This window comes from Ammospiza caudacuta, chromosome 2 (genome assembly GCF_027887145.1).
Source record: "Ammospiza caudacuta isolate bAmmCau1 chromosome 2, bAmmCau1.pri, whole genome shotgun sequence".
Taxonomy (NCBI): Eukaryota; Metazoa; Chordata; class Aves; order Passeriformes; family Passerellidae; genus Ammospiza; species Ammospiza caudacuta.
In genome coordinates, this window is record NC_080594.1 from 97,157,189 (window position 1) to 97,176,210 (window position 19,022).

A 19,022-nucleotide genomic window follows, 5' to 3' on the forward strand; every position below is an offset into this window, starting at 1 on the left:
AAAGTCCAACTCTTGGCCCTGCACAGGACACCCCGAGTATCACACCTGATAGCATTGTCCAAACATTTCCTGAGCTCTGTCAGGCTTGGTGCTGTGGCCACTTCCCTGGGGAGCCTGTTCCAGTGCCCAACAAACCTCAAAATTTCACTGTGATCCCCTGGGTCCTGTCACTGGTCACGACTGAGCAGAGATCAGTGTCCTCAACTCCTCCTCAAGAGAAAGCTGTAGGCTGCTGTGAGGTCTTCTCCCAGTCTCCCCTTCTCCAGACTAAACAGACCAAGTGACTTCAGCCACTGCTTGTACAGCTTCCCCTCAGGGCCTTTCACCATTCATAGCCCTCCTCTGGATGTTTTTAAACAGATTTAGTTTTTGTTATATTGTGATTATTGACTAGTTTGGCTACTATTTAACATGTTTTCAGGAGACATATAGCTTCCAAAGTCCCCTGCATGTAAAGGGTGAGGGGACAGAAGTGCATTGGGACTGACACCATTACTCAGTAAGCATGACTATGTCAGTGTAAAGTATTTGGATACCAATTTTAGGATCATATAAGAACAATGTACGGGTACTCTATTCTGTTCTAAATTTGCCAGAGCCCTTTGGCATGCTAAATTCTACAAGTTTACAATTGCACCTGTTTGCAAAAGGCAGCTTCTTTCATGAGCTAATGACACGAGGTTGATGTCTAACTACTGCTTACTCATCCAAGTTCCTGATTTTCTCAGGTTTCCCAGATCATAAAAAGCATGCAGATGAGACTTAGCTGTAAAAACACTTTCGGCAGAAATTACTTTTCAAGTTACCCTCATTAAGGAGGATAGAAGCAAAACCAAGAAAAATATTTTGTAATGAGCCAAGAAACCCAATCATCTTCATTCTTCGTGGAGGCTTTGGTGATCTGTTCTCTTACTTCTGCAAAACATACACATATCTGACGAGGTTTTAAGTTTTGGTGGAGGGTTATATTGAAGCATTTTGTTTGCACATTGGATTCTGAAAGTAAATATTTCCTTTCTTTTATAAGTCAGCATAACAAGGGAAAGAGCATAAACTATTACTGCTTTTCAAAATGCATTAGTGCAATAGGGTAATTTGCAGTAAAAAATCACACCCAAGTATAAACTCAGCTGAACTGCGGTGTCTGTTACCTGTCCTTCTCCATGTTCATTTCTGAACTGTTACCATTTGGATTTCACTTGCTTCAGATTTTCTCCTGACTTCCTCTTTTTCACTACATGCTTACAGTGATGAACAGATAATTAAAATAAAAGGGGTTTATATTTCTTAAGTCTGCAATATTGTGTGTCTGATAAAAAAAAAAGATAAGATTTTGTATTTTTAATTCCCTTTAAAGAGGTGAAAATTGGAATTGTTGCAGACATCAGCCAATTAGGTAAATAATGAATGGTGTGAAGGAAGCTTCTTCAAACAAAGCAATATTCATATTTTCAGCAGTTATTTGAGACTGATAGAAAATGGAGCATAAGCAACAGGAAATCAGGAGGTAGTGGATAGTACCTCCTTTTAAAAATATGTTTAAAAGTGCAGTGACCTTAGGAAAAATGCAGGAGTAAAATGGGGAAAAATAAACATAAAATATAAAACAATAAAAAACTAGCAGTCAAATAAGAAAGTAGTAAGAAAAGGGGGAAAATAAGTATGACTAAACACACTCACGTATTAGCATTAGTTTTTAGTGTTGATATATTTGAAACTATTCCAATTTTGTATCACTGTTACCATATTTTATGTGAAAAAGAAAGTAAAAGTGATATTAATGCCTTGAAAAATCACTGAACTTACTCTAAAAAGAAAAATATTCAAGATTTTACCAGTTTTAATTACATTCAAGACTGCTATAAAATTATGTTTGACCAACAGAAAGTGCAATGCTATTATCTCAAAAAATCTGTGTATATCTGTAGGGAAATGTATAAAATACAGCAACTGTTCAAGGTGGAGAAAATCTATTTGCTATGCAATGTTCTGCTCCATGTACAAAGCAACAGCTCAGGAGTACTTGCTCTGTAATTGTTACCTTTTTGGCAGGTTATAATTTTCTTCTGAAGCTGAAGGCACAAATCGTTGAGATGGTCAGCTTGCCAGTACTTAAGAAACACTTTTCGAACTCCTATCTAGAATACAAACAGCAGAGAAATCATCAACAAATAAGGCCAAAACAAAGACAGGTAAATAGAGATTGTACATTAACAATCCAGCAAAGGGTTGAAATAATATCTGCAATTTAGGAACAGTACAATGCCAATTCTGTAACAGAAATGCAGTCATCACTTGGTTGAAAAAAAGATGTATTTGTAAAGGATGAACAAGCTGTCAGACAGATAGTTCCACTTCAGTTCCAAAAATATCGAGAACAAATAGTACAATCTTCAAGTTAAATACAAGTTGGGGAAAAAAGCATTCTGAATTTAATGTGTTAGACAACATAATAGAAAATAAGGTTTAGGTCTTATAAAGCAGAAGGCTGTGTGCATGGGAAAAGGTGACAAGTCAAACCCATGTAGAACAGAAAATGGTGAGATAGCTGCCATACGTGGAACAGGAAGAACTTAAATGAAGTTGGAGGATGGGAGAAACTCACTGTCATTAGTGAAAATGACTCCTAACATCCAACATCCAGTAAAGTTATGAATCCTAGTTCCCAGCCTTGCTTACTGAAGCTGTGCTTTGGGTCTCCTTTCAGGATCAAAGTAAGAGACAGAGGGACTGATTTGTGAAAAATAATCTACTAAGTATTGATTCTGGTGTTGTGTAGTATCTTGGTTTAATAATCTAATTCTTGAAGGACAACCATTAGATGTTCTCACTCCTCTAGAGGCAAGTTTATCTAGTTAGACCAAAAGAAAACACCTTTTTTTGATACCTTCTGAACAAGCCGGAACAGTCCTATAAAATTCTTTGTATCATCTTCAAAAGCATTCCTTTCTAATAGACTTTAAAAACCACACAACCTAGCAACTCTAAAACCGGCAAGTAACTGGAAAAAAACCCCAATCAATAAACCAATCATTTTTCTCAGGAATTTTGCAGAAGTAACTTTCTTGACTTCATAAAAATAAAAGCAGCAGTGCCAGAAAACTGTGCTATCCTCAAAGATTCTAGCTTTTGCCTAACTATTAATTTTTTTATGGCTAATAGGCATACTCATTATTTCATACAAGTCTGGCTAAAATTACAGAAATTCTTTCCAACTCTTGTTTGTCTCCAGCTTACAAGCTCACTCTCTTCTTACTGAACCATCCTGTTCCACTGGTGTTTTTTACTTTAGATCTGGGAGACAGGTATCTGGAGGGTTAATTGCACACTCTTCCAAATTGTTTTTGATCCAAACATTGTTAGATGTACATCCTTGTAGGGTTGGATGACAGAAAGCCAGGATATATATTTCACGGCTAAACTCCATTAACTAAATCAGAAATTATTGTGGCAAAGTTTTGTCCCTTGGCTTCACCTCTCTCTACTGTAGAGAGCAACTTATTTGAATCAAAAGTTTTAAAAAGTCTTTAATCCTGAAATTTGAGCTAACAATGATGGTGCAGTTGTTAGTCTTTTAATTAAAATCAGATGCACTCAAATGGTAAAACTAGAATGCTTCCTAATTTTTTTTTCATTAGTCTCTCTATTCCCTATAAAATAGTCACTTCGGAATTATAACTAGGTGTGTGGAAGTAGGTGACTAAAATGACGTGTTACTTGTCTTGCCATTATAGAGTCAGAAATAGAGAAGAGGCTCTCTTTGTGGGGTGGTGAATCTGAGGCAATCTCCCTGAGATCCAATTGTGCACTCACGCTGCTCTTAGGGCCACATTCTCACCTTCATTTTTTTGACTTCCAATAAAATTTTTTTACTTTTCTTCCTCAGCTTTCAAAATTCTCTATTCACTTGGTTATCTTAACTCTTTGCTTATTGAACAGGTTTTTTCCAATCCATCTTGTCAAACCACATTCTGAACTTGAATTATCACTAGTTTTGGCTACTAATACCTTCATAGTCTTGCTTACATTGTCTTGAATACAGAATTCTCTCAAAAAATAACTGAATTATTATTCATATAGTTAACTGTAATTAAATTATTGTGTGGTTATTATAATTACCATTCCATCTGAGCAGCTCTCAGAAAAAGCCTGAGAACAAATACTTAATAAAATTATATTCCTCTACTCTGATTAAATTTTCTCTTTATACTCCACCTTTCCACAAAGCCTCTACATCACACATGTTTTTTTGTCCTGTCTCAGGCCTATGCCAAATCATCCAATTTTTCCTTATTTCTGTCCTTTGTCCTTAATTACTCAGAGTTCTAGTTTCTCCCCTTACTAGAGCAATACTGATACTCTGACAGTAGAAAAGGGGAAGGAAATTTACTCTTTAAAACCTTAAAAAAGCTCTTATTAAGAGCTTATTAAGCTTTAAAAAGCTCTAGCAGTGCCCATGGCAAAATTAACAACCCCATTCTCAATCAGTCTCGTTATTGACACGCTGGTTGGTCACATTTAGCTATATTTCAAAAGTGTAACAACTAACTGAGTTGCAATTTATTGTGCAGTATGCAGTCACAAAATCGCAGTCAAGACAATTGCTGAAGCTTATGTTGGTTTAGCTACAAGTGTCTGACACTGCAGTCACAAAGCTATCCAGGGGACATGCAAAGCCTTATTGCTCTTTCTTTTCATCCTACACCCTAGGAACAATATAAATGGAGTTATTGTGGCATCACTTATGCTATGAACTTCATTAGTAGGAGCCTGCTACAATTTTTAAGTGAATGAAGAAATACAAAATGTCAATACAAATCCATTTTTACATTCAGATAAAAGCTATTTATAGATTTTTACATCATATGACAGGTCTACAGAGAGCAGAGCTCTAGACTGAAGCATGTATAGCAGAAACTACTATTACATGTTTGATTATGTTAGTACAGATAGAAATCTCTGTTGCCTAGTCTTTGAATTAAATCTGAGAGCCTCTAAGGATGACCAAGAGAACAAGATAGTCTCACTGCCCTTTTTATTGTTCTGGTGTTCAGTGAAAGCAATAATGCTGAAAAATGTTGGAATTTCACATGTCACATATCAAAACAGCTTTTGAGGTTGCCACCTGTCTTCATTCTGGTCTCTTTAATCACAAAATGTTTCCTGCTTGCCTAGGGGAAAAATGGTTCAAATGTTCTTCCATCTTCCATCTTCTCACTTTTCAGTATTTTTTCTGGACAACAAAGTGCTCTCATCTGAGTCTAAAATTTTAATGTCATTCAGACTCCTGTAAAAGTAAACCATCTGTGAATTACAGTCATAGTTATTTTAATTAGGAAAGCATTAGGGTTTAAAATGTTGTTTTTCAAAATGATACATTTTTTAAAGACTACGTAAAATTGTTGTTGATGGCTACCAAAGCTTCAATTGCTGCTGTGGGCCAGCTGGGTTTTTTTTTTTTTTTTTGGAGGGAGCTGTTCTTTCTCTTTCTTCTTATTTTTATTTATTTTTAAAATATTTTTTAATTTCTTATTTTTTAATTTTATAGAAAAGGTGTAGGATGTAGAAGTGCAGACATTCAAAACTATGGAATGGATGCTGAGATCGTGTGTAGGTGGCATGGAGGCAGTATTAGCTCATACTTAATAGGTGTCAAGGGAATCTGTAAAGCTGTTCTTTAGTTTAAAAAAGGCAATTTGTGGGAGTGCTGTGTGTTTCTGGCAGTACTTTGAAAATAGCTACCTACAAAAGACAGAGAACTATAGTCTAATGATATTTTACACAATGACACACATTTTCACAGAGCATTAATGAAATTTAGAAAAAAGCCTTAATACTATTGTAAAATGTGTCTTCTTGCAGTGTGCATGTCTACAAAGATATTATTATGACAAACACAGGGCACTGATTTTTAAGGACTGAGATTTTATTTTTAAAGGTTTACTCTCTCTGCTTTGCTTTGTACATTTTGATAGCCCTTCTTCATAAACTAGTAACAATGCACTGTGGTACATACTGAATAAACCTACATTTTAGCATACTTTATTTGTGACCTTAATATAAAGTATGTGAGTAATCTGGTATTCAAGCAAGTGACATCAGGCATTTATATACATTATTGTCAGAAGCTGGAGTTGAGGGAGAAAACCTGTCACTCAGGTCTCTGGGAAAGGGCAGAATAATGGTCACTCCTTTTCCCTAAACTGTACAAACCTCACAGCTCTTCATACCTGTGAGGCAACATGAAGAAGTGCCTTAGAGAACAGGAAAGAAGTGATTAGGAAATGTAAGATACATGTAAGAAACACTCAGTAGGGGAAACCCTACACCAGTTTTACCCCATGGGATCTTGGTATTTACCAGACTTATTATTCCAGTTTTCAGAATTTTAGAAACAGACACAGCACCAAAATGTGGTGGTACATCCTCCTCCACACCCCCTCCTCAGGCCTGCTCTATGATCTCACTGCTAACCTGAGCCAAACCACTCATTCACAACTCAGAATAAACAATGTGAAAGGGTCTCTTGGCATGAATGAGAAATACAGGACACAGGTGACAGGGAGAGCAGTGGCACTGAGAGCAAACCCTAAGGCAGGAGACCGGAAAACGAATCACAGACAAATAAGGCATGAAGAGTGGGACCAAATATGAAGCAAAGTATCTAGAGAAGTGTCAAAAAGGAGAAGTGCAAGGGGAGAGATGAAGAGGAAGACATGGAATCCAGATCTGAGATGAAAAAGATAGCATAAAGAAAATTGAGTTAGCAAGACTAGTGATCCTAAGAAAGACCTTAAAGATAGATAAACGGAGGGAGGAATATATTCCACAGGAAGAAAAATAATTTTTCATAGAAATATGAACTAATTTTTTTTTTCATAGAAATAGGAACTAAAAACAACAAAACCATGCTTTGTCTTAAAAGAGTGAGAGCTTGTGAGCATTTTGAGCTCAAAATCAACCATCTGTCCTATTCTCTGGCTGAAGGGAATCATGAGTTTGACCAGTGTGGCACAAAGTCACTGAGTAAATTTGGGGGCAGTGTCTGGCCCAGGCCAGTCTTTTGGTAATATTGGTGAGGTAGAAAGTCACTCACTGGTGGTTTCTGCAACCAGCAAATTATTTCCAGTATATAATGGAGTGACAAGATGAAACAAAAATATAATGGGACAATATCACTTTAATAATCCAAAGTATGAGGGAAAAATAGATGCTTAGGTTTTAATAATTTCTGTTAGTATGACCCCACACCCTCCCCCCTCCACCCCCAGAATTTTGGTTTTTAATTGCCTAAAAGAAAATTGACTTTCAAAGTAAGATATTCAAAACAAACAGGAAATTGACTTGAGTTAAAATTACTAAATAACAAATGAATGAACTGTTATAGAATTTATGAAGCCTAAAGATTTCTTACTTGAGGGAAATAAAAAAGTTAAGAATTCCTTATATATTAGATTGGTTGCAAAGTACTCCAGTACTTCAGCGTATCAGGTAGAAAGCAATTTGTGTAGCATGACCACTTTAATTTTAAGCCAAAATAAACAATTCTGTTTAAAAAATAATTTAAAACTAAGCATGAAATTTACATATGTATGATATCATACACTTCTGCTCATTCCTCTGATTTAAGCATATGCCACTTATGTTCTACATTCTGCTATTTAATCATAAATATATATTTTTTCCCAAAAAGGATCACAGTATGCTAATATTATATACTGGTACATTGAAATTTAACAGTACTTAAGGACAGATCTATCAAATCCAATAAATGAAACACTCATAGAATAGCAATAAAATATGATTTTTTCTCTGACTGGTAAGAGCTGTGGATCAGACTTGTTTTCCCTTTGCAGTTCTAGAAGTGTTAGAAGAATTTAAAATCTCTAAATGGACTTCTGGGATTTCTCTATATTGAGGACTTATTCTCTGTCTTAACACTCCTGACTGCAAGTTTGATAATACAGCTCCTCACTGGCAAAGATAATATCTCCACAGACACTGCTGGCTCCTGAAACAGCTTCAGCAACATTTGTAGTTGTGAAAGTGTGAACTGGCACCACCACAGCATCTATCTCAAGCAGTTACCTCATTTGGAGCTTCATTAAAACCTTCCAACCAACTCTCCTGTACTGCTTATTTCATACCTGGGGAGTCTTTGGATCATCCCATTTGAAACTTAAGACTCAGTCTTTGACAAATTTGTGATCTCAAAGCTCCTGATAAGAAGGAATCATTGTGGATTAGAGGAAGCAGGCTAAATATTGGAAAGATAAAGACAAAGCTTTTATTAGAAGTTTTTAAGGATTGCCATCTTTTAACCAGATAAGCATTTCTAGCAGTCAATGGCTAAAATATTCAATTTCAGTGAAGTCTGACCTTTGCAGTGTTTGTATTTAGCAGATGCACTTTATAGTAAAAGCAAATTAAATGGATGTTTTCTTTTTCTTCTGGTATGGCACTAGTTTGCATTTCAGCAAGCTCCATCTGAAGTAACTCAGAAGGGTTAATTGCAGACTACTGATCTTAGATAAACAAAATGTAGAGCTACACATTTTGATGAGAAAGCTCAGTAAGCTATGAGCTAACAGCTAACTATTTTTTTTTGAATTTATATTTGCAGCTTTACAGTGTGAGGAATGATAATCCAAACAAATGAAAGTTTCCTTATGTCAGTTAAAAGAGCCAAGGACTGTTTGTGCCCATACTTTTCCAAAAGCATGATAATGTTTGCAAATTAAGTCATGCCATTGGGATGGTAGGTTTTGCTCAGCTAATGCATCACTGTATTACAATAAATGAACACAGCTCTGAAAATGGGGACTTCCTAGTATAAAGACCTTAACATATTCTGGAGGACAGGAGATTCTTCTGCTTTACATGGACCAGCCAGTACTTCTGCTCAATTTAACTCTAAAGTTACTAAATATCACCTCACTGACTTCTCCAGGGGCTAAACAAGTCTATTACTTTCTCTTTGCCTGGAGTAGAAATGGTTTGTTTTGATTTAGCAATCTAATTTTCTCTTACATCAGATGTGCTTAAAAGTCACAGCAAGTAGCTAAGCTTGTAGTGATCAAGTATATATTGAAGCTGAAAGAATACCTTATCAAGACTGCACACAGAGTCAGGATGCAAAAATTGCCTTTCATTAGTAGCTCTGTACTTTCATAATTCCAGTGCTTAGGTGCATGACTGAAACTGCATGGTATGTCAGCTTCAATGAAACCACTATTTTATTGTCCTAGTTTAGTTATCTCCAGCTCAGTTTACTCAAGGAACAGCAACATTTCATAAAGCTATCAACACTTCCGTCCCTATGTGACAAAAGACAAGTCAGCAGGGAAGACCAGCCTGGCTGAATAGGGAGCTTTCACTGGAACTCAGGGAAAAAAAGAGAGTTTACAACCTTTGGAAGAAGGGCCAGGTAACTTAGGAAGAGTACAAGGACGTCAGTGGGTCATGTAGAAAGCAAAAACTCAGCTTGAACTCAATCTGGCCACACTGGGAATGATAATAAAAATCATTTCTATAAATACATTAGCAAGGAAAACAGGCCCAAGGAAAATCTCCATCCTTTTTTGGATGCAAAGAGGAAAAGGTATTTAATGCCTTCCTTGCCTCAGTCTTCAGCAGAAAAACTAGGTGTTTTCAAAGCAACCAGACTCCTGAGCTGGAAGACAGAGCCAGGGAACAGAACAGACTCCCTGTAACCCAAGAAAAAATAGTGATCTGTTGTCCCACTCAGATTCTCAGAGGGCACTGGATGAGGTCCATATGGGGGTACTGAAGAAGCTGGTGGAAATGTTTGCTAAGGTGTTCTCCATGATCTATCATCAGTACTGGCTAAACAGAGAGGTCCAGACAATGGGAGCTTGGCCAATGTGATGCCCATCTGCAAGAAGGGCCTGAAGGATGATTGGGAAACTACAGGCCTGTCAGCCTGACCTCAGTGCCAGGGAAGATTATGGAACTGATCATCTTGAGTGCCACCAAGTGCAGCACTTACAGGACAATCAGTGGATCAGCAGCCAGCAGGGATTTAGAAAAGGCAGGTCCTGCCTGACCAACTTGGCCTCCTTTCATGACCAGGTGACCTGTCTAGTGGACGAGGGAAATGCTGTTAGTCTACCTGGACTTCAATAAAACCTTTGATACTGTCTCCTACAACATTCTCCTGGAAAAGCTGTCAGGTCATGGCTTGGACAGGTGCACTTTTTGTTAGGTTAAGAACTGGCTGGATGGCTGGGTCCAAAGTGTGGTGGTGAATGTGGCTGGTCCCATATCCAGTTGTTGGCCAGCCACTAGTGAGGTTCCCCAAGGCACAGTATTGAGACCAGTCCTGTTTAACATCTTTATCAATGGTTTGGATTGAGTTACCCCCAGAAAGTTTGCAGACAACATCAAGGTGGGTTGGAGTGTTGATCTACTAGGAGGCTGGATCGCTCTGCAGAGCCTTCTACAGGCTGGATCAACAGACCAAGACCAATGATATAACATTCAATAAAGCCAATTGTCAGGCACACTTTGCCCACCACAACCCCAGACAGCCTTTCAGGCTTGGGTCAGAATGGCTGGAAAGCAGCCCAGCAGAAAAGAGTCTGGGGATGCTGGTTGACAGCTGGTTGAACATGGGCCAGCAGTGCCCAGATGGCCAGGAAGGCCAATAGCAGCCTGGCCTGTATGAGCAATAGTGTGGCCAGCAAGGCCAGGGAAGTGATCATCCCCCTTACTCAGCACTGGTGAAGCCACACCTCGAATTCTGTGTCCAGTTCTGGGACCATGACTCCAACAGAGAAACTGATGTTCTGGAGCATGCCCATCCCAGAGAGGGGCAGTGGAGCTGGTGAAGGATCTGAATGAGCAGCTGAGAGAGTTTCCATTGTTTAGCCTGGAAAAAAGGAGGCTCAGGGAGGACCTTCTCACTCTACAGCTATAATGAAAGGAGGTTGTATCAAGGTGAGGGTCTGCCTCTCCCCCAGACAACTGGTGACAGGACAAGAGGAAATGGCCTCAAGCTGTGCTAGAGGAGATTACATATTAGGAAGAATTTTTCCACTGTAGGGGTGATGAAGTATTGGAGCAGGTTGCTTAGGGAGATGTTGAGGTCACCATCCCTGGCAGTGTTCAAGGAACAATTTCACATGCCAATTAGTGCTATGGTGGTGGTGTTCAAAGGTTGAATTCAGTGATCCTGGAGATCCTTTCCAGCCCTAATTATTCTATGATAATAAATACTTGCTTCTAACACATAAGCTGGTGAAGCAAGCATAAGACATTGGCCAACTAATAGTGTTTGCTCTTATGCTCTGCTAAACAGTAGAAAATAAACCAAAATTGGACCCTAGTATTGGATCTTCTGCACTTTTTGTCTACTTGAAAACAGACTGCAGTATTTATGAGAGAATAAAGAACATGTTCTGTGAGTAAGGTCTGAGCTTTGTTGCTTTGTGTGTTAATAAAACGCTCTTCAAACACAGCTTGTGTAAGAAGGAACAGAGAAATTGTGAGGCAGGAAATAAATACAAAGATACCATGTTCTTTACTCATTTTCAGGGATTTTAATTTAGAACACTTCCATCCCCAAGGTTAATATCACCTTTCTCAAAATGGGATGGTGAGGTACATTATCAGAAGAAAGCTTAAAGCATCATCCAGGTTCACTCAGATAAAAAGTCCAGATCTTTATTTTTCCCCCTCTGCTTTTGAGCCTATTGGAAACTTCATCTACTGATGATGACATATGAGGTGGAGTTTGATTTCTGATCTGTGTTGCTTTCTCCTAAATATTGTCATCCTTGATGAGGGTATTTTAGTTATCTTTTTTGTTCATTTTTCTACCTGAACTTGCAACAGCTCTTCAGGGAAGTGCATGTAACATTTTGGGGAAGACAATTTTTGATATATTCATGAACTCCTGCAACAAATAGATTTTCAGTTCCAGCAGTGACTCATTTGAAGTAGTTACTGCTGGCAACAGTGGCTGAATAAATATATATGTGTAACCCCCTGCTTTTTTGGATGATTTTTAGTAATGCACTACAGATGACTCCTTTCTTCTGACTTTGCTGCCTGACATCATCCTTGCTTCCTAATTCCTTTTTTCCTTTCCTTTCCTCCTCCCTCTTTCTACCTTTTAAATATTTTCCTTTTTTCAGAGTCCTCTACTGTAAAAGCATAGAGGAGAGTATCCATGACAAATGCAGATTGTGTAAGCTTCTTCATTTAGATTGTTATTTAAAGTTCAACTTTCATGATTAGTCAAATGAATCAAAAAGATAATTGAGAGAGAGATTATGTGACACAGACATTAGTCATTACTGCTGATAGTTGGGTATGTGATTTTGTATCACCTATACAAAATAAGTTGGTACCAAGCTGTTATTCACTGGACATTTAAAACATTTGACTTGGAGTGAATTTTCTTTTTAAACTTTCTTCTACACTTTTCACCTTTCCATTTGTTTTTGTACCTCTCTGTGCCTTGAAAAAGGTGTATGGAGAAGGTCACCCATTTTTTCAAACCTTGTTCCTTGCAGCTTAGTCTGTTGCCATGTGCTTCTTAGTCACTGAGTGACAATGGTATCGCTCTCACCCCCAAACTCTCCTATTCCATTTAACTTATCAGTGTCTCTGAAGAGTTTGTGCCTTTCTGGTCTGAGGGATAATGGATTATGCACTGCTGTAGTTTTGCACACCTGACTTCTCCTGGAGTTAATGAGATTCTGAAATTCTGGATTCAGAACTTCTAAAATCTGTTTGAGATCACAAGCTTCAGTCCTCTGCATGATGGAAAGTTTCTGTTTTGCGATTTCCTTTTAAAATTTTTGTCCTCCTAGGTTTCAGTCCTGTTAACAAATGTCTATCACTACAGAATCACTAATCTTGAGCTCTAGGCTTTCACTGATGACCAGCTGCTTTTTTCCTGTGCTGTAACAACGGTTCTTCTCCAGGGAAATAAATTTGATAGGCATCCTGCTCTGTGTTTCTTGACTGGAGCACACGGTGCAATTACTGTTGCACAGCTTTTGTCAAATGTTAAGCTTGTAACCCCACATAAGTTCTAAAAATGAGCGATTCTCTCATTTCCAGGTACTTGTAAGTGAAGGTACAGTTTCTTGTTATTAATGATTGGGATTTTTTTAATAGGGAACCTTGTGGCAATGATGCAGAACATACATCAGAACAAACTTACAAAACCTGGGTAGGAAAAGCAAGTCCAGTTTAATATTGTTATCTTTTCCAGTCTTTTGGTCTTTTCTATTGGGGGAGAGGGGAGCTATATGGGCCTTCTACTTTGCTTGGTGACTAAGCTGAGGCTTTAAACAGTATTTTGATTAAAGAAAAATTTTCTTATATGTCTGAGTGCAGGTGATCATGCATGTATGCTTCCAGCCTAGTGGGGGCCTATTTTTGTTCCTGTTGATACTAAGGAATCTGGGCCACTGAGAAATATCTATAGCACACATTCTGACTTAGTCCTTGGCCTTTATAAACAGCTTGCAGAAACTTTTCTGGGCATCTTAATATTCAGAGGTCATACATTAATTAGAAAACCTCATCCTTTAAACAGAAGAGGCCTATAGGAGTGCCCTAACCACTGTCCAGTCCCTTAACTTCACAGCTGTCTGTGAAATTGGTCTGGATGCTCTCTTGTGTAACATATTTCAGTCCTGCTAGGCTGGAAAAAGGCCTGAATCTGCAGCTCACACTGCCTGCAGGAATGCTCTGTATGTGAAGCCTCCGAAAGCTTCATTTCTATTCAATAGATTCTATACTATGCAAAGAAAAACATTTTTCTTTTTAAAATGCACATATTAAAGAAATCAGTCCTACTCAATTACAAAGCTATCCAAAGCAGATAACTGAATACTCTGGACAAATGCAGACATCCACCTTGCAGTCTTCATACTGTTGAGACTTATACAATATAAGTAGAATAGGGAGAAAGGATAGGGAGTTGACAGTTTCCTGTTTAGTGCTTGGTACTTTTTTTTAATTTACTTGATGTATGGCAGCCTCAGGTTCTCTGGTGGATCTGTGGATCAGCATGCTGGCACCTACAAATGCACTGACTACCTGGGAAATCCTAATTAGCTGTTTTCAGTCTGCCCTCTTATGATAGTAGATAGAGCATTTAGCATAGGATTTTAAAGAAATAAAATAGGTTATTCAGGAACCATTCAACCACTAAAATATACATATCAAATACCTTCAAAAATCTTGAAAAAAATTACATAGTGTGCATGGTTAATTGAATCTTTTTCTTCCCACAAGTATACAATGATTTTTTTGACACAATGATCACAGCTACTCATAGAACTCTGAAAATCAGTTTGATAATTTACCAAAGCATATATTAAATGGCAAAAAATACACCACTGCAAAGTATGTGGTGGCTTGTCACCAATGGAAATGACTCAGCTAGCTTGTTTAAAGAATGATATTTTAATTGCTTTGTAGATCACAAACCTGCCAGCCTTGTAATTTACACTGCTGAAGAACAAGACGACATCTCTCCTTGGCACTCAACTTCTTCTTGTCTCCTGCTGCTGTATCAGCCAAATCTTTATACCTAGAAAAATCAGCAGAAGTAGAGTTACTCTAATGTTGGCCTGGTTGATGACTTTGTAGAAATTGTCAGTTTTCCTTTGACTCTCAAATCTTTGATATCCAAACTGGAAGCTTGGGATTCTGATCAGGTTGAAGAAAACAAGAAGGCAAATCACTCAAAATCTTGTATATTGTTAGACATGACCTTGGTTAATAACAAGTGATGCCTAAAACCCGAATTTGCTTCTTGTCTGTTCTTTGGATGCCTCACTGAAAATCAATGCCAAAGGAATGAAAAGCTTCCCCTGCAACTGAACTGGGTCATTGAAAGGAGGAAAATATGTTTTCAGTATGTGTCATACAACTTATGCTTCTTAAGGCATAATTCACAGAAAGAGACATTGACAGAAATTATTTTCATCAATCTGAGATAAATTCTCATTTTGAACAGAAAGTCCTGTAGCAAAGAGACTTCCAAAAACTGGATCAGTTTTCACTACTGGAAAGAAGTTCAAGAGGAGACTTGATTGAAGCACTGAGTACCTTCAAAGACAGAAAATGCTGAATATTAAAGGGTTCTTTGATGTACCAGATAAAAATATCTAGGGAGGAAACTTAAGTAATACAAAGTCCAATAAAGTATAAAATTCAAAGTTTATTATGGACTTATTAAATTTATTGTAACTTATTGCTAAAGAAATGGAATTTTATACATCTTAATGCTACATAATATTACTATACTTTCCTGGAGGTATTCCTTTGTCTAGATTTGACTGCATGTAATGAGTCAGAATGCTTTTTCATTACAAAAAGCCAGGCTTTGGAAAGGATATACACTTTGTAGACATGTCACTTTTGATTAAACTCCCAGTGAAATTGATAAGTTTTGAAGTTCGCAAGCTAATTACATTTCCTGACATTTTATTTATTTATTTATTTATTTAACAGCTGAATTCACCCAAATCTCTCCTTCAAGCCAAAACTATGCTGATTTGTTGTCTTTCACACAACATGGTAGCCAAGGCTGCGGTGCTGGAATGAGTCCAGGGCCCTCAATTGTATCCAAAGCTGTGGCAAGTCTGGAGCAACATCTGCAGGTAAACTGCTATAGGACCAAATTTCATCTAGACTTCTTGTTTCCTGTAGCTGCACAGACCCTTGGGTTCCTCAGCTCCTGCAGTCTGGAAATATTCCCTTGTCTGGGAGCAGTCCTGCTGAGGACCCCATGGCTAAGTCTATGTTAGTAAATGCAAAGTGAGAGGGACTGTTTCCCTGGCATAGAAACCATCTGGCAAAACCCTAGTCTGATGATTTATTTATGCATTTAATATTATGCAATCTGTTCTGTTCTATTAAGCTCTGTCCCCTTCCAACAGAGAGTAACCATGTCTAAGCTGCCTTGTTTGACAGGTCACCAGCCTGTCCTAGTTCCCAAGTTGTGCCCAGGAACCGTTTGGAGGAATGATGGTAAGAAGGGCCCAAACCTTCACCACAGCTCCTTCTATTTAGTCTCACACTCCAGATTAGCATTAGAAAACTGGGGATAGCACTTTCCCAGTATTCCACTAGCTGCATGGTCACAAGGACATTTATTTTACAGGTTTCTATTAAGGCCGGGGTCACCTTGTTTCCCTACTTGTATCAACAGTTTTTTCTTAGAAGTCATGGGAAATCAGAGGTGTTAGAGAAACAGCTGCTGGAAAGCTTAGCAACTGCTGACTGGAGCGAAGATTCATGACTAAGCATTGACTCACAATGCATGAAGAAGTATCTGCAAAAGTGGTCAGCCTGAAACTCCCTTACAGCAGAAACCCAAAGAAACATATTTCTCTCTTGAAAAAAAGACAAACTAAAATTGAAAAGGTTGAAGTTCTATATTTGGCTCAAGTTTTATTTAAAGACATGCAAATGAAAGAATTCAAGGATAGCCAAATGTTCCTTACAATCTATTTTATACAGAATGCCAGACAAAAATGATCCACCATTTTCATCCAGCTTTTAAAGTCTCTGAAATTCCATCACATTATCCTGGAAGTCTAATCACAGTTCACAGTCCTCTTCTATCTGTCAAAGCAAGCGCTAACTTAGAAAAGGAGGATGGCTTATGGTAATAGAGAAAGAGGAAGCTATGGAAATTTAAGTCTGCCATAAACTTCCTCTGTGAACACAGCAGGACATTTGGAAGATGATCTACTTTCCCTATGTTAGACACTGAAAAGCTGTGCTCCTAGCCTGAGTTAGTCACCTTGTTCTCAAAACAGTCTGGGAAGGGAGGTATTTTCCACAGGGTGACATGTTCTATGCATTCTAGATGCTTTTGAAAAAATGAGAAGATATTGCCCTCTGGAGGTGCCTTTCTCCACTGGCCACAGATGGACACTGAGGAGAAGTCCAGACTGTATGCTTTCATTTGGGTGCCTGAGAGAAAGCTCACCTTTATGCCTACTTGTCTGACTGAGCTACTCATCCTGCAGAGTAACTAACAGAGGGTCTGAGAGACCTTCCTTATTTGACCTGTCACTGGTCCAAATCTACTGGTTAAGCACCCAAAATGAGAAAGTACCTTTATGTCCTGTGTAATCATCGGTTACTAACCATTTTAATCTTGTATAAAGATAAAAAGAACAAAACAACAAAGTTTGCAGCTATTTTTCAGCCACAATGGTGCCCCAATTTGGTTCTCAGTCCATATACAAATTTCAATGCCAGGGAATTAATGGAAGTTCCTGAATGCATGGAACAAGAGGACTACACCTGTTGGTGGGAGCCAAGATTTTTTCTGAACAGAAGGGATGGTTTAACCATAAACTTACATAATTTCTTCTGTACTTAGTTTTAAATGAGTGAAAAAACTAAAACCTTTTTCTTTAAACTGACAATGAGCTAAAATATAAAGAAAGAAATAAAAACTTACAAGTGTGACATTATTATCAAAATGCCAAATATTTTTTCGGTATCAGATACTTTTTACTGTGGATTGACCTTATGTTTCCATGCAGACACAACAATTTAATATCATCTTAAATTTAATCATGCTCAGGATGAACAAAATAACTTTTTTTTTTCAGAATTTATTCTATCACAGAAATTAGTAATAAGAATACTGAAATTATGGTGCAGGTTTTTATAAATAAACTTGAATTAGTTGCGACAATGGGGCTTGCTTCTGGGGAAATGCAAACTGGGGAGTCTTTGAAACTTTCCCTTACAGAGAAATTTCCCCCTAGCACTCCAGCCTTGGTTTACTCTGAAGTGAATGAACACACCCAATTAAGTACCAGGCTTCTCCCCACCTGACAGGTCACACATTTTGCCCCCAGTAGATAATGCAGAATGTTTGGAGATGATCCTAAGGAATTCAGAAAGCATACTCAGTGCTACCTTGCTAAAAAAATGAAATACATTTCAGCTAAACTTGGATTGACAAGTCACTTGGCTAGACTTTCTTAAGATTCAGTAGAATAGAGTATTCTGGTGTCATATTCCTAACTGTAATATTGGTGTTTGCAATAGCTCATATGAACTGTGCACCATCATGTCTTTCCACTGAGTGTAAGCATGCTCTTGCCTCCAGCCTGGACATCTAATATCAGACAAAGTGAATCTCCTTCATAGCCAGGAAGCAAAGAAAACCCCATTATTTTATGGCTAGCCAGAGCAACTCATTCACTAAGGGATCCAAAATAAAATACAAAACAGGGAGGTCTAAAGGACTAATTTGAATCAACACCACTCCACTGCTATGCCAAGACTAATGTACTGTTGATTAGGAAGGAAATTCAAAACCTCTTCTAGTTACAAGTTGAGACAGTGAACACCACTATCAGGGTGAAGGAGAGTCTCCCCAGCACCATCCACATGATATCAGTGTGAGAGAAGATCCATTTTCCCCAGCTTTTTCCTTTAGCACCCTCCTTGTCCTAACTTGTCATTTTCAGAAGCATAAACAGAAGAAAGACATTCTGGCTAGACAGGCTCACACTGTGAGCATGTACAGACTGGCCAGGATTCTCTGGTGTTGCAGAAATGTGCTCTGACCTCTCTTCCTTTGCTTCTGAAAGATGTGCTCTATCAGGGAAATTTTTTGTTTGTTTGGAGTAGAAACTGCTGCCAATAGCTTGTGAATAGGGAAAACTCGATTCTTGTGGGTCTTCACAGATAAGGATGTTATCTAATCATTTTCTCCCTCACCTCCCTAAGTGCACAGCTGACAAGATCCAGCAGGCTGTTTTTCCCCAAGACAGAATATTCTGCAGCTCAGGTTGTGGCACAGTAACCCACAGCAATATTCTAAGGCTCAGCACGCTCTTTGATTTACACAGAGTGTGCACAAACGGGCTGCAGGGCTGTACTCCCAGTTCTGTGTGCACAGCAAATCTTTAAGCATTGGAATAAACATGACTCAATTTCAATAGCACAACGTGACAGAAGACACTAAAGCAAAAACACACGGCAAGTACAAAGGGCAG

At 38.1% G+C, this 19,022-nt stretch overlaps 1 protein-coding gene across 1 annotated transcript in view; it reads right to left on the minus strand.

Annotated features, from left to right (window-relative positions):
* Positions 1-19,022, minus strand: part of MYO16 (myosin XVI) — a 277,468-nt gene that overhangs the window by 44,921 nt on the left and 213,525 nt on the right. The window contains exons 28-29 of the mRNA XM_058825534.1: positions 14,473-14,575; positions 2,042-2,138 (exon numbers count right to left, since the gene is read on the minus strand). Coding sequence (XP_058681517.1) covers positions 2,042-2,138; positions 14,473-14,575 — 200 coding nt within the window. The remainder of the gene's footprint in view (positions 1-2,041; positions 2,139-14,472; positions 14,576-19,022) is intronic.